The 24,568-nt window shown below is 40.8% G+C and overlaps 1 protein-coding gene across 2 annotated transcripts in view; it reads right to left on the minus strand.

The window, feature by feature from the left end:
• Positions 1 to 8,028: 8,028 nt before the first annotated feature.
• Positions 8,029 to 24,568, minus strand: part of mbtps1 (membrane-bound transcription factor peptidase, site 1) — a 137,676-nt gene continuing 121,136 nt past the window's right edge. For both annotated transcript variants that reach the window (XM_080187133.1, XM_080187132.1), the window contains exons 20-23: positions 20,608 to 20,739; positions 19,495 to 19,621; positions 10,890 to 11,020; positions 8,029 to 8,832 (exon numbers count right to left, since the gene is read on the minus strand). In XM_080187133.1, coding sequence (XP_080043259.1) covers positions 8,639 to 8,832; positions 10,890 to 11,020; positions 19,495 to 19,621; positions 20,608 to 20,739 — 584 coding nt within the window. In that variant the 3' untranslated portion in view covers positions 8,029 to 8,638. The remainder of the gene's footprint in view (positions 8,833 to 10,889; positions 11,021 to 19,494; positions 19,622 to 20,607; positions 20,740 to 24,568) is intronic.

Below are 24,568 nucleotides of genomic sequence, written 5' to 3' on the forward strand. Positions count from 1 at the left end.
CCAGAGTCTGGAAGGTGTCAGGTGACTGAGAAAGACTTTGAAAATCTGCAATCTGATCACAATCCCATGCTGTCAGAGGGGAAATATTATTTGCTAAGGTAAATAATCGATACTAATAATGATTGGCTTATACTTGGCTGGACTGAGCAAGGGGTGGGCAAATGACCTTTGAAAATTGTATAATTGTAATACTGACTGATGTCATTTCAGAGTAATTTAGAACTGCCCCAAATCTCTGTCCCATCTGTTGGCCAAGCTTGGAAAATAAAGAAACATCTTTTACCATAATACTTATCTCTGCAAGTCTGTGTTAGCTGATCCATAATTAAGAGAGGAAGTCCTCCACGTGAAAGCCAGCTTATAGTCTCTGACAACCCTCCTACATTGGCTATGTACAAATGTTTCAGTAAGCTGGGCTCCAGGCCCTCGTAGAACAAAGAAAATTACAGCACAGGAACAGCCCTTTGGCCCTCCAAGCTTGCACCAGCCATGTTGCCCCTATTCTTGTACTCTATTTGATCCTAGAATCTCACATTACCTAAATATTAGTTAGGCAGGTAAAGGCACATACTTTTGTAGACATGAAATCTGTTCAGATAATGCTAAATCCAATTGGTTCATTCTGGATTGACATGTTGAAGCTAAAGACTTGTTGATACAGTATTGTGTTTCCACTTGTTCACAAATTAGGTCAATTGTTGCCCCCAAATATCCATATCATTCCTTTTGATATTTTAAGAATGTCATCTGTTCCATTAGCTTTAGCTACTTCAGTGTCTTAATGACCTTCACTTTCCAAAATATAACATCCAACCCTGGTCAAAACAATGGTTCCTCTAATGTTTTGCAGTGTCTGTGGGACCCTCTATATTTTTGTTTTGATGCTACAACATTCTACTTCACCTGGGAGCTTTAGCAACAAATGATAACACTGACTCACACAATACCACTCAAACATACCAGGCCTTTAGCCTATTGTTGTCCTAGCTCAAAATAGCAGTGGTCAGTGTTGTGTTCCAAAAGAGCATCTTATCCAAGGAGAGTGACTAAAGGCTTTTTTAATGAGCATTGTACGTTGAACTGTGCATTTCTCTGCTTTTAGGTTTTTAAATAACTCCTTGACTGTAAATTTGTAAAGAGGGCCTGGAATACTCATGAAGATCAAGGGAAACCCTGCTCTGATTGTTGGGCAATATACAGTTTGTTGATCTTGATTGGGTTGTTAACATGGTTCAGTGCAGGAGGCAGCCCCACTTGGTTCACTGTGTCTGCACCGAGTGTGTTACAATTCACAACCCGTGCGCTTAATACAAAATTTACCAAAATAAATTATGCAAGAGGTGGAAAAGTGAAATACAAATTAGCTAACTAATTTGTCAGCTGGACCCTTTGACCACAGGTAGTCACTTCAATTCTCTATGCTACAAAAATTGCACTTAAAATAATTAATTGTGAAATGTTGAATAACTTCATGAAGGAGTGAAAGACATTGTATAAATGCAAATTTCTTATATGTGCAGGCCTAGCATTTGAAATATGTATGCATCTCATAATTTCCTCTGGGTAACAACAACCTAGCTACCCAACTCTGCAAGCATTCCCTGCCTGCATCTGGCAGAGTCAGCAGCTCAGAAATTGGACTTAATCACCATTTTGGAACCCATCTGTAAGAAGTGGTGCCTTTAAGAATGAGACAGAATTAGCAGGCATTGTATTGTAAGCCTTTAGCAGTATTTGCATGGTTTTGTCTCTTTCAGAAAAATCATTCTCAACAGCCAGGGACTGAGGCAAAACAAATGACCTGAGTCAAATGGCCTGCTCTGGCATTGTACCTTAAATGCAATTCTATGTTTTATGACAATACCAAGGCCAACATGACCTCTTAAGTCGGAGTTTGAAGTAAGCAGAGAGAAGCCAGATCTGTCTATGGCAGCTTTCTGCCATTATGTAAAGTGAACAAGGGCCAGTTTGGTATGAAAAATCATGCAGATGATTTTTTTTTGTCGCTTTGGTATTTTGATGAGGACTGTGATATTTGTAATTACTGTCAAGAGGTTGCATAGAGTGATGTTTCTTAACCTGTTAAAACAGTAAATAAAGTGATCTGCTGGTCACATCCTTTTGTGTTTAGTGATGTTACTGCCACCCCCAATAGAACATGCACTCGGAAACATTCCAAAACACAACGTACAATTTAGATATCGTCTGAAGTGGCAAGTTGCTTGATACATTTCACAAAGTGGTATGTTGTATTTGAGCTTTACTCTGTTCACAAATGTACGTTTATCCCACAAATCTCGATACCATTCCGGTCAACATTTTTAATAATGCATCTGTTCTGTTTTGTTCCCCAATTTAACTCAGACTCTTTTGCCCAATTGATATCCTTAGGAAAGGCTAAGACAAATCTGGACGAGCTACGCCATGATTTCAGCGTCTGTTACCTTTTGAATTAGAAGTTGCAGTTCAGCTTACAAGCTGCAATATTCTATCAGCTTTCACAGTTGTTCCAGCTTAACATCACAACACAGACCCAAACACAAGACCTTTTTCCCAATTGGTAAACAATTGTAGGTACCTACCAATTGTCCTCTGTTTTTGCTGTCTATTAGACTTCTTCCTATATTTCCAGAAGTGCCAAGAACCAGCCATCTTGTATTTATCAACCTGCGCAGTGTGCCAAGCGTCTCGATTCAAAATAAAACTATTCAGGAAAGAAATCCCAAGATTAATGTAAAATCGCTGAATGTAAAAGGAATATTGCCAGGTAGACAATACTTAAAATTTTAAATTCCAGGCACTTCTAGCAGTTGTACAGATAGAGAAGTACTGAAATCTTAAAAGGCCATCATTGTGTAATCATTGTCACCACTTCCAAAATACAAATGGCAATGTCATCTACTGTTAATCTATCCTGTTGGTAAATGTCAGCATCTTCAAATACTTTTTCACCCAAACTCTCATCTGCCAAGATATTTCCATTATATTTGTTACAGATCTGGACCAAACAGATTAACAGCACTTGATCACGCATCTAGTTCCTGAGAGATTCAGTCTAATTACAAGACAACATGCATTTATACATTTTCCTCAATAATGCAAGTTCTTTCATGCAGGCCTAGCATTTGAAATATGTATGCATCTCAACCACCTAGCCACCCCAACTCTGCAAGCATTCCCTGCCTGCATCTGGTAGAGTCAGCAGCTCAGAAATTGGACTTAAATCAACCATCTTGGAATCCATCCGTAAGAAGTGGTGCCTTTAAGAATGAGATAGAATTAGCAGCATTGTATTGTAAGCCTTTAGCAATAGTTGCATGGTTTTCTCGCTTTCAGAAAAATCATTCACAACTGAACAAAGATCATCTTTAACAGCCCAGTTTGATATCAATTGTCATAGATCATGAAGAAAACCTTGTTGAAAATATAACCTACATGCAAAGTGATTTGATGCGTCTTGTGACAGTGCTGTCAAGTGACCTCATTACAGCCTTCTTCCAAACATAGGCAACAGATCTGAATCTCACAGGTGAAGTGAGTGCGACTGCCCTTGACATCAAGGCTGCATTTGACCAAGCACAGCATCAAGGAGCCCTGGTCAATGGGTAGCAGGGGAAAAACTCTCTACTGGTTGCAGTCATGCCTGGCATGGAGGAATATGGTTGTGGTGGTTTGTGGTTAATCATCTCAGCCCAGGACATCATTGCAGAATTCCTCAGGGTAATGTCCTAGACCCAAACATCTTTAACTGTTTCATCAATGACCTTCTGCCATCAACAAGTCAGAAATGGGATGTGTGCAGATAATTGACAAAAGTTCAGCACCGTTCGTGACTCCTCATATAAATCAAGTAGTCCATATCCAAATGCAGCAAAACCTGGACAATACTGAGGCTTGGGCTGATGAGTGGCAAGTCACATCTGTACTACATGTCAGTCAATTACCATCTCCAGAAAAGAAAATGTAACCATCTCCCCATGGCATTTAATGGCATTACCATTACTGAACCCCCCACTCTCAACATCCTCAGGGTCGCCATTGACCAGAAACTGAACTGGATCAGCTATACAAATACTGTGGCTACAGCAGTAGTTCAGGGGCTAGGAATTCTGCACTGAGTAACACTCCTGACCCCTCAAAGCTGTTCAACTGCTACAAGGTAAGTCAGGAATGTGATGGAATACTCTTCACTTGTCTGGATAAGTACAGTTCCAATAAGACTCAAATTTAACACCATCCAGGATCTAGTTGCCCATTTGATTTAAACATTCACATCTTCAATCACCAATGCATAGTGGCGGCAGTGAAATGCACTGCAGCAACTCAAAGCTCCTTTGACAGCATCTTTCAAAGCCATGATCTCAAACATCAAGAACAAGAGTAGCAGATGCACGAGAAGACCATCAGCAAACTCCCCTCAACACCTCACACTACCTTGGTTTGGAATAACATTGGTTGTTCCTTCACTGTTGCTGGGTCAAAATCTTAATAACACCGTGGCTGCTGCTACAACAACTACAGCGATTCAAGAAGGCAACTCACCACCACCTTTGCAAAGGCAATAAATATTGAACTAACCATCAACACTCACACTGAGCAAATGAATGAATAAAAATTTCTAGTTACAAATAAAGGTGATATAGTAATCCTCACCATATACACAATGTAAATTAAGGTTATATATGGTTTTTGTGATATTGCCCTGTGGCAATAAATCCTGAAATAGTTTCTCCACAGGAATAATATTTAAAGCTGCTGACATCTGGTCCTCTTTTTCTAACTCAAGTTAATTCCGTTTGCTTCAACTGGCACAGTTTCCATTTCAAAGATTTGTTGCAGTAGCTTCATGCCAATTGGCTCCACTTAATTGAAAGTGACGACTGAAACAGCAATGGGAACAACAGGCCAGAAAACAGGAGAAACATTAGGGGCCATGATTTCTCTCCATGGTCACCCCTCAAACACACTGACACACACACTGTCATGAAAAGATTAATCCTAAAAACATAACATGCACTTAGGAACATAAGGAAGAAACAGATCACTTCTTAAACAGTCCTTAAGATGGTGATTGAAGGTTTTGAGGCCTGAAGGACTCTTGCTTGGATAACTGAAAACCGAGGTAGAAGTTTCTGGATTTTTCAGTGAATATTGTGGCAGCAGATGCATGGGAACACCACCACCTGCAAGTTCCCTCCCAAGCCACTCACTGTCCTGATTTGGAAATACATTGTCATTCCTTGGCAGTCGCTGGGTCAAAATCCCAGAATTCCCTGCCTAACAGCACTGTGGGCCAATCCACAGCACATGGGTGCAGTGTTTCATGAAGAACTCTCCGCTCACCTGATGAAGGAATAGTGTTCCGAAAGCTGGTGACATTTACTATCAAATAAACCTGTTGGACTTTGACCTGGTGGTGAGACTTTACTGTATTTACCCCAGTCCAATGCCGGCATCTCCACGTAGTGTTTCATGAAGCCAGCTCACCACCACCACCACCTTCGAGGGCAACCAGCCAACAATATCTGTGTCCCACAACATAAAAAAGAACTCGTTTAATGAAGGTGGTGATTCTGCAGGTTAAAAAAAAAATCAGACCCTCTTCACTACCCAAGATGACTTGTTTTTTAAGCCAGTGCTCTTTCTTTTTCCTGGACAAAATCTGAAGTGTTGGCACCAAACTCCATTGCTGAGCTACCCTTGTGGATTAATAAGACATTTCATATCAAACCAGTTTTCTCATGAAACAATGTAGTGTTTTCCATTAGCTATACAATGAGTTGATGGCTAAGCAGTTCATCGCATGATGGTGAGGAGTGTTTGCTACCGCATCGACATTCCAGTTGTGAATTGCCTCAGAAGTTTCTTTATCTTAAGTTCCATCTTCATGGGCCAGCATGTTTGGCAGCCGTTCTCATTTTAAATCTCTTCCACTGAAGTGGTGAACAGTAGTCGATGTGAAGGTCATTTGCAAGTTACTTCTCAAAAATATGCTAAGGCATGTCTGTGTCTGTACAGAAACCACAAAAGATCACCTAACTCCCATGGAGTACATGTTCTTCAGGTAAATTGTCCATAGATTATGCTAATTCTAAAAAGTATCCATCACCCCAATACGTTTTAAAAGGCATGCAACATGATATGGCAGAATATTTTGATGGGCTGAATGGCCTCCTTCTGCATTGTAGGATTCTATAATATAATAAAGTAATTCCAAAAATTGGGTAGTATTATTCTACTGAGAACAGGTTTAAGCTATAAAGTTTATTTACTAGTGTCACAAGTAGGCTTGCATTAACACTGTGGTGAAATTGCTGTGAAAATCCCCTAGTTGCCACACTTCAGGACCTGCTCGGGTACACTGAGGGAGAATTTAGCCAGGCTAATGCACCTAACCAGTCTTTTGGACTGTGGGAGGAAACCAGAGCACCCGGAGGAAATCCACGCAGAAACAGGATAACGTGTAAATTTTGCACAGAGTGTGACCCAAGCCAGGTATCGAACCCAGGTCCCTGGCGCTATGAGGCAGCAGTGCTAACCACTGTACCACTTTGCCATCTTGGTACCACAAGAGATTTTACAAGGTAAATTGGAAGCAAAATTCATGCAGAGTGTAAACATTTACTGTGTTTTCTTCCTGTTGAAGATCCCAGATCTGAGTTTTTCCAGTGCTATTTTCATTTCAAATCTTAGTCCAGTACTAATTGCTGCAGGATCTGATTTCTGCTACTGGAGGTCACTGGTACTTGCTTAGTCATGATGTGGAGATGCCGGCGTTGGACTGGGATAAACACAGTAAGAAGTCTCACAACACCAGGTTAAAGTCCAACAGGTTTATTTGGTACTTTAACCTGGTGTTTGAGACTTCTTGCTAATAATATGTTGCTCAAAGTGGCCTCTTGCGGATGACAACAGGTACTGCAACCTTATTTCAGCAGGCAAGAGACTTAAAAACTAATGACAAATTGTGTGAGTGATGAGAGGGGACAACAAGGGTCATCATTTCACTCCTTTCTCAATTTTGTCATCAAAATTACAGAACCTGTTAAGAGGACAAGGTGAAGTAATTTTCTCCTAATAGAGACACTTCAGCACCAATTTATCTTTGTTCGGCATCTCTAACATAATTAAATATCTCAAGATATTTGCAGGAGCATTATAACACACCAAGTCACATAAGGAAATGTTATGTCAGGTGACCAAAAGTTTGGTCAGAGGGGTATGTTTTAAGCAGTGTCTTTAAAGCAGAAACAGGGGTAGCAAGGCAGAGCGGTGCAGGGAGGGAACTTCAGAGCTTGGTCCCGGGCAACTGAAGGCATGGCTGCCCATGCTACAGAAATTAAAACTGGGGATCCACACGAGGCCAAGGTTAAAGAAACTCATATCTGGGAGGATTGTGGGTTGGAGATTGCAGAGATAGGAATTTGAAAACAAGGATGGGTATTTTATCAAGATACAACTTGTCTGGGAGCTAACATGAGTCAACAAGCAGGGGAGATAATAGGATAGCAGATGGTCACTCATGTTCCATGCTCTGTTCTTTCCCTGTTTCATTTCTGTCCTGTCATCATCATATTAAACATTACCGCTTCTAACATGATTCGAGTTATGTGAATGAAGAGAAAAGTAAAACATCAAGTCCTTAACACTGTTCCCCAACTTGCAATGCCAGTAAATGCAGGGTAACTGTAGGAAGGATGTACATGAGCAGTTAGGATTTCAACTCATGTTGGATCAACTAATTAACAGCTCAAACTGCCATCAGCATGGGGTTAAATTCCAGATTACAGTCAGAAAACACACAAAAACACGATTACCTATTTCTATTCCGCACATATAGGTCAAAATCCTGGCTGGATAAACAAAAGATGCTGCATGACCAAAGTGCCAGGATAAAGTGCTCAACTCATTTTCAAAGGATTTGAACTCCTGGCTATCACATGAGCACACTTACCAGTATTAAGGTGCACATGGTCCAATTTCCTTTGTGCAATGAGAATGGTCAAAAAATCAAATCAACTTTCCAGAAAGTGTCCATTTGCTGAGCTGTAAATTTATTCCACCGATAATGGCGAAAATAGGTTGCAAACTGCCATCTTAAATATTTACAGTGAATTATAGCAGTTTCCATTTTATAAAAATAAGTCAATTCAAGCACAGAGCGCCTTGGTACAGTTATTACCAATTATTCTTCCAGGTGTTATTGTCCACGTTATCTGTATCAGTAATTTGTTCTTTACTTGAGCCTGGCAACGTTGCAGATTCATGTTACAAAATACATTTCTCACCAATAAATGCCCTTGTAACAAGTATTCTACATGATGACAATAAAACAAAACCCAAAACTTAAGCAAAGTGTCTGAATGTCTGAACTGGCTGATTTGTTAGAACAATTTTGTTCCCAGGGAATATAAATACAAAGCAACCAAACACAATGTCTTTGGTAGTTATGGTTGCTCTAAAAAAAAGGTCTCCTCAACTGAGCTAAAACCACATTATCTTAAATGAGGCAACAATGTCTGAAAATCCGTGAAGTATTTCCACTGGATATTTTTACAACACTCATTTGGAGCAGCCAACAGCACAATTTCCTGTCCACAGCAGGTGTGTCTTGATTAGTTGTTGTCCACTGGCCCAATCATACAGATGGCGTCTTGGGTGGATGCACCTGCTGGAGCAGTAGAGGACGTTTGACCCGCGGCTTCCGTCTCTTTGGCTTGCTCTTGGACTTTATCTGCACCACAAAGAATGCAAGCACCACCATAGCACCAAGGAAAGCAAAAACTGGAATTGTCTGCCCCACATCTTGGTTATATCGACCAGGCATAATACCTTAAAAGCAAAACAGATCACGATTAAATGCCATTGTGCTCAATCTCCATCATTCAGCTTAAGTAGAGAAATGGCAAGTAAGTGTGAATTGGCCCTTAATAAAAAAGCGTAGTTCTAAGACAAGCAGTCATTTTCAGTCAGTTGGTACATGCAAGATCCAGGAAATAGTGGCACTTTGGAAGTTACTTTCAAAGGGAGCAGTTTCTGCTTTTAATGGGACGAAATAGAGGACTAAGATAGACAATCTCCACATAATTCAGAAGAAAGTAGAATACACACTGCTAATACTAAAGCATTGCTTAAAAAGACAAAGGATTTGCATCTCTCAATCATGCATTATCTCTTTCTTTCCTTAAGAGATCTTTCTAAATTTGGAAACATTACATTAGCAGTGAAAGGTACACTGAGCTCAATAATATTGTTTCAAATGTTCAATAAGCTGAAAATATCCAGGACAGTAACACACTTGTAATGAATGTAACAGATCCGACAGCCATTTCTTGACAGTTTGTTAATGAACTGTGAAGTACATCTAGTTCAACACCTCAATCATTTAGGCTGCTTGCTCAGATGAAAGGCATGCAACAAAACTGAGTCGACTTTAATAATTCCCGTATTTTGGACGAGAGATAAAAACGACATGCTCAAACAGGTAGGCAGCTTGGTCTCGACGAGCCCAACAACAAAATTCTATCTGGTTATCTGAAACGTATTTTGGGCTGATCTCCTTTGTTGGTTCTGGAGATTTAGAGACAAATTTTCCCATTTAGATCACTACCTCAACATCTGTCTCAATTCCAGGACAACAAACTTTGAAGTGGTTGTGGCAGGCTGTTGTGATTTTCCCCAGAGATGGCCAATTAAAAAGTTGCCTCTGGAAGACAATTTAAATTAAGGACAGCAGGTAGACCTGATAACTTCAGACCAGTAGCGCTACTGGGCTGCTGTGGCAGGTAAATGCAAGAGCACCTCGACATGGAGGGTCCTTGGTGCCAGCAGGGAGGTCAATAAACAAAGAGGCCTAAAGCTTCAGGGTGCAGTAGAAAACCCTCCTCAGGAATAGTGAAGAAGTCAGTGGGGTACAGAGACTCTGGTTCCAATTACCATCATGCTTGTCACTGAGGTGCTGTCTCAAATGTAACCTCCGCAGAGGAGGGAGTTGCTCCGACAGCAGGAAAATACAGCTGTCATCACAAAATAGGTCTTAATTGGATGACTGCTCCATGCAGCATCCAGTGATATTTGGACAATATAATTATCTAGAAACAGTTTTGTGAAGGAAATGTAACAAAAGAAAAGCTCTGGTATGTTAGATCAAACTGAAGAACTTTATGCTGATTAGTTTCTTCCATTTGGATTCTCTTGTCTTGCTATGAAAATATAGATATTCAAAATCTATGGTCACAAGTCAATCTTTCTAGTCTAAGCTTCAGTGACATAACATTAAACATTATTTTTAAATGTAAAATATTAAACTGAAGACATGTTCTCATCCAATTCAGCAGTCTTGTTTATGCTATACTGCAGATCATTGAAAAATTGAACCTATTTCTCTAAAGGCCTTGCTGGGATTTTCAGTTTTACATTTTGGATTGCCTTAAATTATTCTAACTACAAAGTCTGAAAGAAATCCTAAAGAAATTATTCTTCTTGTAACTAGTTCACTCTGTTAAAGTAATCTTTAAGCAAACATATGCAACAAAATCCAAAAACAATCAAGATCTGTAACATTATTTCACTTATTCAGCTCCCCACGTCCTCATCCAATCCTATAAATCTCAGTGTCACTCAGACATGAAGACACCAAAAATAAAGGTTATCCATTATGAACTTGAGCAGCAATACAAAGGCATTGTCATGACAGGTCACCCAGTGTTTCTTAGCACAAACTGCTTAGCAACATTTTTGAATGTAGTCTATAAATACAATAAGAAATAGGGCTATTTGTGCACATGGTCCTTGGCTGTCTGAGCTGGGAAGAGCATAATCACCCTGAATGCTTTTCACTTTCCAATTTCTCAAGTACAAGAGATAAGTGTTGCGACTCCAGTACTCACCTCCAGGAATGTCCCAGGCTCCACTTTCACCTGGTGATAAAGGTCGCACTTGGGGACGGTTTTGCTTGAAATTTGGCAGAACCACTTTGTCCAAGTCAATGGACAACAACTTCTGATGCTTCCAAAGGTTACTGAAGAGAATAAAAGCTGTTTATTTGTGGCATAGCCTTGTACTAATTCCAGAAACTAATTTTACTGCAATCTTTCTTCTGTTATTTGTAGCAATATTTACAATTGGCAACTTAAATTATTTCATGTTAAAACTCAGATACGAGATCAGCTCGTGTGGAATAGAGGAAAAGGAGCACTAAACTAACACTTAGAAAATTCCTCTCAAAGCTAGGAAACAACTGAAATTTGACTTAAACATCTAAACCTGAGGAAAAAATGTTTCTATGTTTAGCTTTCCAAATGAAATTGTCTGCAGACTTTTCAGTATTAAATCCAATATTAATTTTGTACTCTCATTACCACTTTATAAATTTTATTAGGCTAAATTCTGTAAGTCTTTGGTAGGGCCACAATTAAAACACTATTGTTTTAGTCTCTATTTTAAAAGGAAGGATATACTTGCATTGGAGGTAGTATTAGAATGGTTCACTAAATTATTTCCTTGGATGAGGGGGTTGGCATATGATGAGAAGTTGAGTAAATTATGTCTACATTTTCTAGAATTTAAAGGAATGAGAGATTATCTCAATGAAATATACAAGATTCTGAAAACTCAGATTGTTTTAGATTCCCCAACCAGCAGAAATACAGGGGCACAATCTCAGGATAAGAGGCTGATCATTTAGCCAGGAGATGAGAAATTAACTCATCAGTATTTACTGTTGAGAAAAGCATGGATGTTAGGGAACTTGTGGAAATAAATAGTGATGTCTTGAGGAGTGTACATATTACAGAGGAGGTGGTGCTGGAAGAAATAAAGCACATCAAGGTAAATAAATCCCTGGGACCTGATGACGTATAGCTTAGGACATTGCAGGATGCCAGGGAGGAAACTGCAGATCCACTCGCAGATAAATTTTAATCATTGATAGTCACAGGTGAGGTGCCTGAAGATTGGCAAAAGTTGTGCCTTTGTTTAAATTGGTCAGAACACTGAATATAGGAATTAGGATGTCTTGAAGTTGTACAAGATATTGGTAAGGCCGTTCTTGGAATACTGTGTACAATTCTGCTCACCCTATTATAGAAATGAAAAGCCTGGGAACTACAGGCTGGTGAGCGAGGTAGCTAAATGGACACAAAATTGGCTTGATGACAGAAGCCAGAGGGTGGCTGTAGAGGGTTGCCTTTCAAACCGAAGGCCTGTGGCCAACGGTGTGCCTCAGGGATCAGTGCTGGGTCCATTGTTATTTGTCATTTACATTAATGATTTGGATGAGAACATAGGAGGCATGGTTTGTAAGCTTGCAGATGACACCAAGGCTGGTGGCATAGCAGACAGTGAAGGTGGTTATCATAGAAACCCTACAGTGCAGAAAGAGGCCATCTGGACCATCAAGTCTGCACCGACCACAATTCCACCCAGCCCTACTCCCATATCCCTACACATTTACCCACTAGTCCCTCTTACGCATCTCAGGACACTAAGGGGCAATTTTTTTTTTAAAGAGTGGCCAACCTAACCCGCACATCTTTGAACCGCAATGGATTATCTTGGGTTGCAATGGGATCTTGATCAATTGGGCCAGTAGGCTGACGTTTGGCAGAGAGTTTAATTTAGATAAATGGGAGGTGATGCATTTTGGTAGACTGAACCAGAACAGGACTTAATAAATGGTAGGGCATTGGGGAGAGTTACAGAAGAGATCCAGGGTACATGTTCATAGCTTCTTGAAAGTGGAATCACAGGTAGACAGAGTGGCAAAGAAAGGATTCAACATACTTGGTTTCATTGGTCAGAACACTGAATGTAGGAATTAGGATGTCTTGAAGTTGTACAAGATATTGGTACGGCCATTCTTGGAATACTGTGTACAATTCTGCTCACCCTATTACAGAAATGATATTATTAAACTAGAAAGAGTGCAGAAAAGATTTATTAGGATGCTACCCGGACTTGATGGTTTGAGTTATAAGGAGAGTTTGGATAGACTGGGACATTTTTCCCTATCGCAGGAAGCTGAAGGGTGATCTTATTGAAGTCTATAAAATAATGAGGGGCATAGATCAGCTAGTTCAATATCTTTTCCCAAAGGTAAAGGGGTCTAAAGTTAGACAGCATAGGTTTAAGGTGAGAGGAGAGATACAAAAGGGGCAATTTTTTCATACAGAGGATGGTGAATGCCTGGAAGAAGCTGCCAGAGGTAGTAGTAGAGGCAGGTACAATTTTGTCTTTTAAAAAGCGTTTGGACAGTTACATGGGTAAGACAGATATAGAGGAATATGGGCCAAATGGGGACAATTGGGACTAGCTTAGCAGTTTAAAAAAAAGTGGCAAGCACAAGTTGGGCCGAAGGGCCTGTTTCCATGCTGTAAGCCTCCATGACTCTATAATTCAAAGGGTTGTGAATCTTCTCTAACGAAGGCAGTTGCAAGTGTTCCATCTTTGAATGCATTTAAGGCTGGGAGAGATAGATTTTGGTCTCAGTGAATCAAGGGATACAAGGAGGGGCAGATAGCAGAGCGGAAGCTGAAGGTCAGCTCTAATCATATAAAGTGGTAAAGCAGGCTTCACAGTCAGTATGGTCTGTTCCAGCTCCTACTTCATGTTCTTGAATATACATGCGCAAAGTTGATCCAATCACATTTTCAATTGCCATAAGGTGATTACAGTAAAAAAAAATTTTTATATAAGAAAAGACTTGATCCTTCAATTCTTCTTCACATTTTTCAAATGGATTCTGGTTGCTGATGGATGGAGTAGAGGACATAGTTAGCTTAGTGCTTGTAATGGTTTACCTCATTTCCTTCAAATGCTCACACATGTAATATTGCCAGCTGGCAGGGAAGACAAAAACATTTCTTTGATTGCTGCAACCAACAGAAATGAATGTTGGAGAAGCAGAGCCTGATCATGTCGTTAGTATCTAAATATAATGCTTTCCACCACCTTTGTCGTCTGGATCGTGGCTCCTCTCAATGGAATATTTTAGACATTTCAAATTATAGCAGTTATGTTCCTTCAAATATGGGACAATCTGGGACCTTGTACAACACAGACCTTCTAGATCAGATGCCAACTTACACTTTTGACATCACCTTCCAAGTACTGCTCAAAAAAAAACAACTGTTTACACATTGAACGCCTTCTCAGAGAAAAATGAATGGCTAATAGTCGCAAACGTGATTTGTTAGCTGCTCAACTACCTACCCTTGATCCCAGGCTGAGATCAACCAACTTTCAGAATAACATAGGCACACAATAAACCTAACAATGCCACTTTGGTGAATAAGCAAAATGAAAATCACCCATTTGGAAAAGCGAACATGCCTTACTGACTTCATACAAAGACAAAATTACTCAGCATCAATTTTACGGAAACTGTTGATGTTGAAAAATAACCGAAGTCTTATTTATAAGTAGCTTATAAAGCAACGCTAACCTTGTATGAAACATCAACAGGACTAGAGGATACAATTATAAAATTAGCCCCTCTATTTCTGGGATCCATTGTAAACACAGAATGGTCTCCCAGAGGTCACCGAGTCAAACAGCGAAGAACAGATGAAAGAATAAATGAGTTACTAAAGAACGATTGTGTAGAGAAACTCAAACTTTTCAACATTTTTATTGTCCTGCAGATTGGTCATTGTTTAAAATTCCAGTACAATTTTACCAAATGAGCCAAAATAAATATCCATTCAACGCCTGCTCAATTAGGTAATGTTCCTCACTTCACTGTACCAGTGGTATACTGGTTTAAGTTACACATACCAGGATAGTGCCTCTTAGAGGACTGCAAAAAACCAAAAGTTTTTTTTAAAAAACATACTAGTTCACCTCCTCAAAACCAAAGTTGTCTTCCATATTTTGGGAAACACTCAGATAAGCCCCATTGTCAAGTACAAATGGGTCAGAGGATTTTGGGTCTGTCGTGGTAATAATATCACTGCTTTTGGACGGTGTCACCAAGGATCACCGTGCAATCACAGAAGGCGTAGATAGGTGGCAAAGGCATGAATGAGAGCTTCAACATCACACTGTTTGACCCTGACGTAAGCTAATTTATAAAGTTGGAAGTAAAGTGTATTTTATGATAAACAGGATACTGAATTGGAAACTAACCAGAACCAAATGAGCGGGAATAAACTGGCAGCAAGGGTAAGGAATGAGTGGTGTAGCTCAAAGCATCCCAATGATTGACTGGAAGGAATTGTGCCTCATCCAGTACAGAATATTAGACAACCAATTCTGACAACACATGCAGTGGCAGAATCACGACACGTGGCAGAGGGGTAGCACAGAGACATCAGGACACATGTGGAATTGAGAAAGGGCCATAACGGATGAGAAAGAGGGGGCAAATGGAGATCCCTGGGGAAAATGTGAGGAAACTGTAAGAAATAATTGAAAGACATGCTCTGGATGCCTTTGCAAAGCTAAGCCAAGCAAAGGATGCATCACCAAGCTGAAGAACAGAGGAAAGGTTTTGGAGGCTGATGGTTCAGCAGAGGACAGTCGAAGGTTGGAGAGATTGAAGGGAGGGGGAGAACATTGTCAACAAATGATGGCATTTGTGACTTTGATTAAAGCTGTTGTTGATGTAGACAGAAACCAGTTTGGGAAAACCCAGATTTAGATCTCTGCATTTATCAATAACCACTCTGCTGCTTCATTATATTGATGTTGAGAAGTCAATTCCTCCCAGTGGTTAGTAAACTAAAACCTAACCTTTGCCTAGTATCTGCAACCCTCTGCTTTGACCAGTTGCTTCCTCAATCAAGCATTTCCTTTCCATTTAGAAACCCAATAATCTGATCAATTCCAAGGTTAACTTTTTTTTCATCAAATCACAATGAGTATTAAGAATTCTTTGTCACTTCCAGAGGAATACCTGGTTGCACCCCTATGTTTACGCTTTTACTGCCTTAATGCTTAGTTATCCATATTATACTGACTACAATGTCTCCTCACACAGCAACCATAGACTGCCGCACATCGCCATTTACCATCTCTTTCATTATTCATTCACAGGAGCAACTCCATTTGCTTCTCTTGCCAGAGAAGGTTTTTCCACAGATTCACCACACCCTACTTATTTCTCAGCTACACATCACCTCACACATTCTTTGGCACCCATTCTGCACTTCCTCTATTGCGCCGTCAACACCACCTATTTTCCTTTGCTATCACATCTACCTTCCAGAAGGCGGCCTGCAAAATTCTCGTTGGCCGACTTTCCAAAGCCTTTGCAAATCTCTTCTTTAGGACTGTCCCACCTGCTTCTCAACTTTTATTTCCCTATCTCTGAGTTAAGAAGGGCTAAAAGAGGACATGAGAAGACTTTGGCTGATGGGATTAAGGAGAATCCTAAGGCGTTCTATAGATATGTTAAGAACAGAAGATTGGTTAGGGCAAGATTAGGGCCAGTTAGAGACAGCAGTGGGAAGTTATGTGTGGAACCGGAAGAGATTGGAGAGGCACTGAACCAATATTTCTCTTCGGTATTCACGCAGGGGGACATAAATGTAGCTGTGGAGAACACTGGGTTACAGGGTTGTAAACTGGACAGTATTGCAGTTGATAAGGAGGATGTGCTAGATATTCTAGAGGGTTTGAAAATAGATAAGTCCCCTGGGCCAGACGGGATTTACCCTAGGATTCTCTGGGAGGCAAGAGAGGCGATTGCAGAGCCTCTGGCTCTGATCTTCAGGTCGTCGTTGGTCACAGGTATAGTGCCAGAAGATTGGAGGATAGCGAATGTTGTCCCATTGTTTAAGAAGGGGAACAGAGACTTCCCTGGGAATTATAGACCGGTGAGTCTTACTTCTGTTGTGGGCAAGGTTTTAGAAAAAATTATTAGGGATAAGATTTATAGTTATTTAGAGAGTAATGAATTGATTGGAGATAGTCAGCATGGTTTTGTGGAGGGTAGGTCGTGCCTTACTAACCTTATTGAGTTTTTTGAGAAAGCGACCAAAGAGGTGGATGGGGGTAAGGCAGTTGACGTGGTATATATGGACTTTAGTAAAGCGTTTGATAAGGTTCACCATGGAAAACTTCTGCAGAAAATGCAGATGTATGGGATTGAGGGTGATTTAGGTAATTGGATCAGGAATTGGCTAGCAGATAGGAGACAGGGGGTGGTGGTTGATGGTAAGTATTCGTCATGGAGTTCAGTTACAAGCGGTGTGCCTCAGGGATCTGTTTTGGGGCCATTGCTGTTTGTAATTTTTATAAATGATCTGAATGAGGGTATAGTTGGGTGGATTAGTAAATTTGCTGATGACACCAAAGTCGGAGGTGTGGTAGTGAGGAAGGGTGTCATAGTTTACAGGGAGACTTGGACAAGTTGCAGAGCTGGGTCGAGAGGTGGAGGATGGAGTTTAATGCGGAAAAGTGTGAGGTAATTCACTTTGGCAGGAATAACAGATGTGTAGAGTATAGGGCTAACGGTAAGACTCTGAATAGTGTGGATGAACAGAGGGATCTAGGTGTATGTGTACATAGATCCCTGAAAGTTGGGAATCAAGTAGATAAGGTTGTTAGGAAGGCATACGGTGTCTTGGCGTTTATTGGTAGGGGGATTGAATTTAGGAGCCGCAGCATCATGTTGCAACTGTACAAAACTCTGGTGCGGCCGCACTTGGAGTATTGTGTGCAGTTCTGGTCCCCACATTATAGGAAGGATGTGGAGGCTTTGGAGAGGGTGCAGAGGAGGTACACCAGGATGTTGCCTGGTATGGAGGGGAGGTCCTATGAGGAGAGACTGAGGGATTTGAGGTTGTTTTCGTTAGAAAGAAGGCGGCTAAGAGGGGACCTTATTGAAACATATAAGATGATTAGAGGTTTAGATAGGGTGGACAGTGATAGCCTTTTTCCTCGGATGGAGAAAGCTAGCACGAGGGGGCATAGCTTTAAATTAAGGGGTGGTAGTTATAGGACGGATGTCAGAGGTAGGTTCTTTACCCAGAGGGTGGTGAGGGATTGGAATGCCCTGCCTGCTGCAGTTGTAAATGCGCCTAGTTTGGGGGCGTTTAAGAGATCCGTGGATAGGTTTATGGATGGAAAGGGATTGGTTTAGGTTAGCGGGTCATTGCTTTTTAATTGGTCAGCGCAACATCGTGGGCCGAAGGGCCTGTTCTGCGCTGTAATGTTCTATGTTCTTCTGTTTCTACTTTCTGACTTCATGTATGGCAGACTGGTCAGAGTGGCAGGCAACAAAATGGTCAATGGATGTTTTAGTGAATGGGAAGCAGTTTCCATGATGTTCCACAGGACTTAATGTTGGGGTCCTTGCTGTTTGTTGTGTATATAAATGATTTGGACTTAAATGACAGAGGCATGCTTGGGAAATTTGCAGATGCCAAAAATATTGGTTATGTAGTTGATGGTGAAGAGGCTAGCTGTTGTCTCCAGATTTATATGCATGTTTTGGTTAAGTGGTAAATGGAATTCAATCCAGAGAAATGTGAAGTTACGCATTTAGGGAAGGCAAACAAAGGAAGAGGATACAGAGTAAACAAGAAGATTACTGTTGAGAGTGGGTGAGGAAGTGAGAAACCTTGGAATTGGTGTCCACAGGCCCCTGAAGGTGACGAACAAGGTGGTCAAAGGAAGCATATGGAATGCTTTCCTATATGGGGCAAGGTATTGAATACAAAAGCCAGAACGTAATGATACAACTGTATAAAATGCTTGTTCGGCTACAGTTGGAGTTGTGCACACAGTTCTGGTCACCACATTATAGGCAGGATACAACTTTTCTGGAGAGAGTACCGAAGAGATTTACAAGGGCTTGAAAACTGCAGCTCTGAGAAAGATTCGATAGACTAGGATTGTTTCCCTTCAACCAGAGGCGGCTAAGGGGGTGACCTAATTGTGTACAAAAATGACGAGGGGCCTAGGTAGGGTAGACAGGAAAGACTTGTTTCTCCTTTCTGAGGGGGTCAGTTACCGGGGGGCATGGAATTAAGTAGGATGATTTGGGAGGGGCGGGGGGAGGACCACAAAGCAAAGCCTTTTACCCAGAAAACGGAGGGCATCTAAATTCACTGCCTGAATTGGTGGCTGATGCAAAACACCAAAATCATTTAAAAAGGTATCTGGATTTTCCCTGAAGTGCTGTAACCCGCAAGGCTATGGGCTTGGTGCTGGAAAATGGGATTAAAATGAGTGGCTAGTTTCTTCTTTTTACTTTATTGGGCGGCAAAGACACAATGGGCTGAATGGTCTCTGTGTCTTAACGTTTCTACGGTTTTATGTATGTTCTGCAGTTCAGAAAATTCAGCATTTCTCTTCTCTCTACCCTAAGAGCTGCTGAAATACTCTTCTAAATACTTTGCAACTGAAAGACACTGTTGAATTCTACTTAAATACTTGCTTCACTTCTGGCTTTAAAAAAATTAAGAATTGCTAATGCTTTGTCCAGCTACATGATTTGTATAAAATTGTATTAAAAGAATAAAAATGCAACTGTTGTCACATGCTAACCTTGGTGCCGTCTCATTTAGAGGTTGTGGTTTAGCCCAAGATAGGTGAGGACATGCTGGCAAAGGTCGAGGTTTGGGGTCTGCAAGGTGCGGTTCAAGTACCTTGGAAAATCGATACAAGTGGTTGCCTAGGAGTTAGGATAAAAACAGAATCAGAATCAAATATTCAACCTGGACTATAGAATAACATTTTAAATATTTGGCGGTGCTTATAAGTTTCCCTATAAAACATCTTAAACATGTAAAAGAAAATAGCACCAACTTATAAGTATGTATGCAAATGAAAGTACCTCAAAATATTCAAATTTTCAGAGCAATTTACACCTGAACCAGCAGGGGGAACTGGAGCATCAAATGCAAATCTTTACAATGGGAGCCAGTGATGTAAATTCAATTTATCAGGAGTTTATCACCAATAAAAGTTTGTATCATTAACTGAAGTTCAGTAATCAAAAACTGAACAGCTTTTGCACTGTAGAATCATAGAATCCCGACAGTGCAGGAGGCCCATCAAGTCTGCACCAACCACAGTCCCACCCTGGTCCATCCCCATAACCCTATGCATTTATTCAGCCAGTCCCCCTGACACTAAGGGGCAATTTAGCACGGCCAATCCACCTAACTCATACATCTTTGGACTGTGGGAGGCAACCGGAGGAAACCCATGCAGACACGGAGGAGGATTTGCAAACTCCACACAGACAGTGACCCAAGCTGGGAATCAAACCCGGGTCCCTGGTGTTGAGAGGCAGCAGTGCTAACCACTGTGCCACCGTGTCGCCCATAGTGCTCACATATAATGAAGAACGAACTGGACATGAATGAGATACTGAAAATTCTGACTTCACACACAAACCAAAAGTCACAAAATTCCACATTTTGAAACATTAAATTATCACACGCTGTCATGAATACCGAAGACCTAAGCCAAAACTTCTCAATTTCATGACAATGCAGTTTTACATTTAGCAACATCAATGATTGAAAAATTCCACCTTAAATTATGAACAAATCCCAGAATAAGGACACAAACAGATAACATGATTTTACAACAGAACAAGAACATCTCCATGGTAGAGTTGTACTTGAGCCCTGAGTTTACAAACAGCCTTACCTTCCATTCTCTCTGGTAGTGGGTGGTCTGTTCCAGAGGGGGGCTGCCGCCTATTTTCAGAGTGGCTCAGGCTTGGGGGCATCACTCCATATGAAGTGTACTGAAGAAGAGCATCAAGCAACCAGAAGCAATCTGGGGAGGGGGAACAAAGGATAAGTGTGCAGTCAGCTCTTCAAAAAACTTTGCACTCATGTGACAAGAGTTCAGAAAAGTGACAAACAAAACGTTACAGACCAGACTCATTAAAAAAATCTTCTTGTACCAGAACTTCTCATACACTAATCTGCAACTAAATCACTCTTTATAAGTAGTGACATTGGATGTTCTGGAAATACAATGTTGGCAGTAAATCATGCAGCACAGTAAAAGGATTTCAAGCACTCGCAAATGATCTCGGGATTGGGTATTTCGGACCAAGATGAGGAGAAATGTTTTCACACACACAGGCCTGTGAACCTTTGGAATGCCCCACACACGAGGCTGAGAATGTCCAATCACTGATCATATTTGAGCACAAATTGCTAATTTTTTGCAGTATACATGGAACTAGGCGGCACATGACGGTGCTGGTGAGGGGTGTGGAACAGCAGTTAAGATATATCCTAATTTTTAAAAATTGTTATCTTCAGTACTTTTATTCCAGCCAATAAACCCAATTCAAACTGAAGCCAATTCATGGTCCCCAAGATCCAATCTGATAGGATGAGACACTGCATCCCCTACCAGGCTGAATCTAATGCTTCATCTTAGTCAAAAGACTGAGTTGGCTTTGAAAAATTGTGTCAGGTAAAGCCTCAGTTTAATCTCATTGGCTACCCTGATTCTTCACTCTACCCTAGCAAACCATAATCGCTGACGTCAGCATACCTCCGAGTGCAAAGGGCTAACCTCGTCCCTTGCCTGATCATGGTTTTACCCCTGCCTGACGTGAAAGATAAACCCTGATCTTACTATGGTCAAATGGACAGTGGCCTAAGCAATTAGACCCAAAATAAATTGGACACTTCAAATTGATACAGCTAAATCTGACCTCATCTTTTGATTGCAGTACTTAGCTCAGTACAGTACTTTTACTGACCATACTCCATATGGTGGCCACTGGCCAGTGCAGGTAGCACCTGAAGTCCCAGAACTAACTACCAACCAACCAACTTCTGGCACTAGATGGAGCACAGAACTTCAGCGCAAGTTCAGAACGAGAGTCAGGGGCCAGTGAAGAACAGACCAATGACTAAGAACAGGGGCCAGGAATCTGCAGATGAGGGAGGAAGCACTGCAGGAAAAGTCACGTGAGCAGACAGCCACAGAAGTCCCTGCCAAATGTCAGTGGCACAGTGCTTAGCACAGCACCAGGGACCCGGATTCAATTCCCAGCTTGGGTCACCGTGCAGAGTTTGCACATTCTCCCAGTGTCTACGTGGGTTCCCTCTGGGTGCTCCGGTTTCCTCCCTTGGTCCAAAGATGTGCGGGTTACATGGATTGGCCAAGCCAAATTGTCAGGGGGATTAGCTAGGGTAAATGCATGGGGTTATGGGGATAGGGTCTGGGTGGGATTGTGGTCAGTACAGGCTCAATGGGCCGAATGGCCTCCTTCTGCATTGTAGGGTTCTGATTATTGAAGTGAGACTGGTAATGTCTAATGAATATACCGACAACTACTTTACAAGCAAGTGAATCATCAAGCTAAGTTCCACATCAGTTGGAGTGCTGGTTCAGTTTTGAGATCATATCTGTACGTTCCACAAGATGTCTGAAGAAACAGGTGTTTGGCTGTGTGTAGCCAGAAAATCTATAGTTGACTCTGCTCTAGTCATTGATTCTTTTCAATTGGAAAACAAGTCTCTGGTGAATGTCAGCTTCCTCAACATTAATCTAACACTTGTTTCTGCAGACATCCTACTGAAATATATAGACATGAAGATCAGTAACTCACCCAGCAATTCAGTAAGTTGTGGAATTCAGCTTAAACGATCAGATTCACCAACTGCACAAGAACTGCATTTTTTTGCGTGGAAATAAATGAGTTCTAAAGTTTTCTGCTATCGATAAAATAAAAATATAATATCAAATCCTTCAGGTATATCAGGATCTCTACTCGCAGCAATAATCAGTGTAAATAATGCAATAACATAATTGCATTATCTACACTAACATGTTACTTTTTTAGCATTGAGGACACACACCATATGCAGTAACTGTGCTGGATACTGACATTAAGTTTATTTATATCCCAAATGTGCGAATGCATTTAAATGTCGGTATGCTAATTAAATGTACGCATCCTGCTCTCTCTCTCTATATACACATACTCTCTCAATGCATGCATCCTGCTCTTACTCATACACAATTATATCTAAATATAATCCAATTTAGAATTTTAAATGGTCCAATACAAGAACATATACTTCGCAAAATAACAAAATTTATTTCGAGATATATGATTACTTTTCAGGCTGAAGTATACAGTGGTGCTCCCCAGGGATCAGTAATAGAAATCGTTACTCTTTATAATGTCTACTCATCATCTGGATTTGAGTACAAAGGTAATAATTTCAGCCAGATGGAGCCGCAGCAAACTACATCTTGTGCCCAGTCGTCTTGACAAGGGCTTTTTTAAAAAAAGACTGTCTTCAAAATGATTTTGTTTGATGGCATCATGCTCATCAGTGTCCCATCCACATTTCTAACACAGGCCAATTGAAACATTTTTTGCTCTATGTTGGATAACCAGTAGAATTTGATGATATATTGTCAATGTTGGGTGGCAGGCATTGTGTAATGTTTTCTGGTGGAATACTAAAATCGTGCTTTTTCATGAATCATGTGCAACACCAAGCACTACCTCAAATTCTAGAATATTATCGTCCTTCATTTCCTTGGAGTCAGATGAAGTAATGGACAATAATATATCATTTTGCTGATGCTCATCAACACCTTCTACCAAAGTTGGGACACGTGCTCAATCTTTTTCTGCAGGTGCATTTCCTAGCAAATTTCCTTTCTCCAGTTTGAATTACTTTCTTGAAAGCATTAAACTCTCTTGCGACTGCACAACGATTAACCTTCCCGGTTACAATTTACTTCAAATGGAATTGTGTGTATGTCATTCTTTCTCAAAGGCATTGTGGTGGATCATGTGATACACATCAGTCCCATCAATTGACTGGGTGATTGCTGCTGGTGGAGCAAAAATCTCAAGGTTCATTTAAAAAAAAATTTATAGAAAGTGAGCATTGCTGGCTATACCAACATTTATTGGCCTTCCCTAGTTGTCTACCAGAGGGTGGTGATGAATTGCTGCTGTCCCCAAGGTGTAGGAACTGCTGTTGCTACCTTTATGTCAAGGGCAGCCTCAGATCAGCTCTGGCATTCAGCTCTTTCATTCACATTTGAACCAAGGCTGTAATGAGGTCAGCCGCCGAATGACCTTGACAGAACCCGAACTGAGCGTCTGTGAAAAGGTTATTGTTGAATAAGTGCTGCTTGATTGTACTTTTGATGCCCCCTTCTATCATTTCTGATTATCAAAAGTAGACTGAGGGGCTGGTATTGGCTGGGTTGGATTTTTCCTGAGTACAGAACATACCTAGGCAATTTTCCACATTGTTGAGTAGATGCTAGTGTTGTAACTGTACTGAAACAGCTTAGCTAAGGACGCACTAAGTTCTGGAGCGCAAGGCTTCAATACTATTGCTGGAATATTGTTAGGGCCCATTGACTTTGTATTATCCAATGCCTTCGGCCATTTCTTGATATCATGTGGAGTGAATTGAACTGGCAGAAGAAGGATTTCTGTGAAGCTGGGGATCTCAGGAATTGCCAAAGATGGTTTATCCACTTGATTGTATTTAATGTCTGATTTAAAGTGATTATGACTGACTGGCTGCCAAGATGGGGGCATAAGGTGTACACACAGGCTGTTTGCCTGTTTAGTCTTGTCACCATCTTCCAGTACTTATAT

The sequence above is a fragment of the Carcharhinus amblyrhynchos genome, chromosome 4 (assembly GCF_965287045.1).
Source record: "Carcharhinus amblyrhynchos chromosome 4, sCarAmb.v2.hapA, whole genome shotgun sequence".
NCBI lineage: Eukaryota > Metazoa > Chordata > Chondrichthyes > Carcharhiniformes > Carcharhinidae > Carcharhinus > Carcharhinus amblyrhynchos.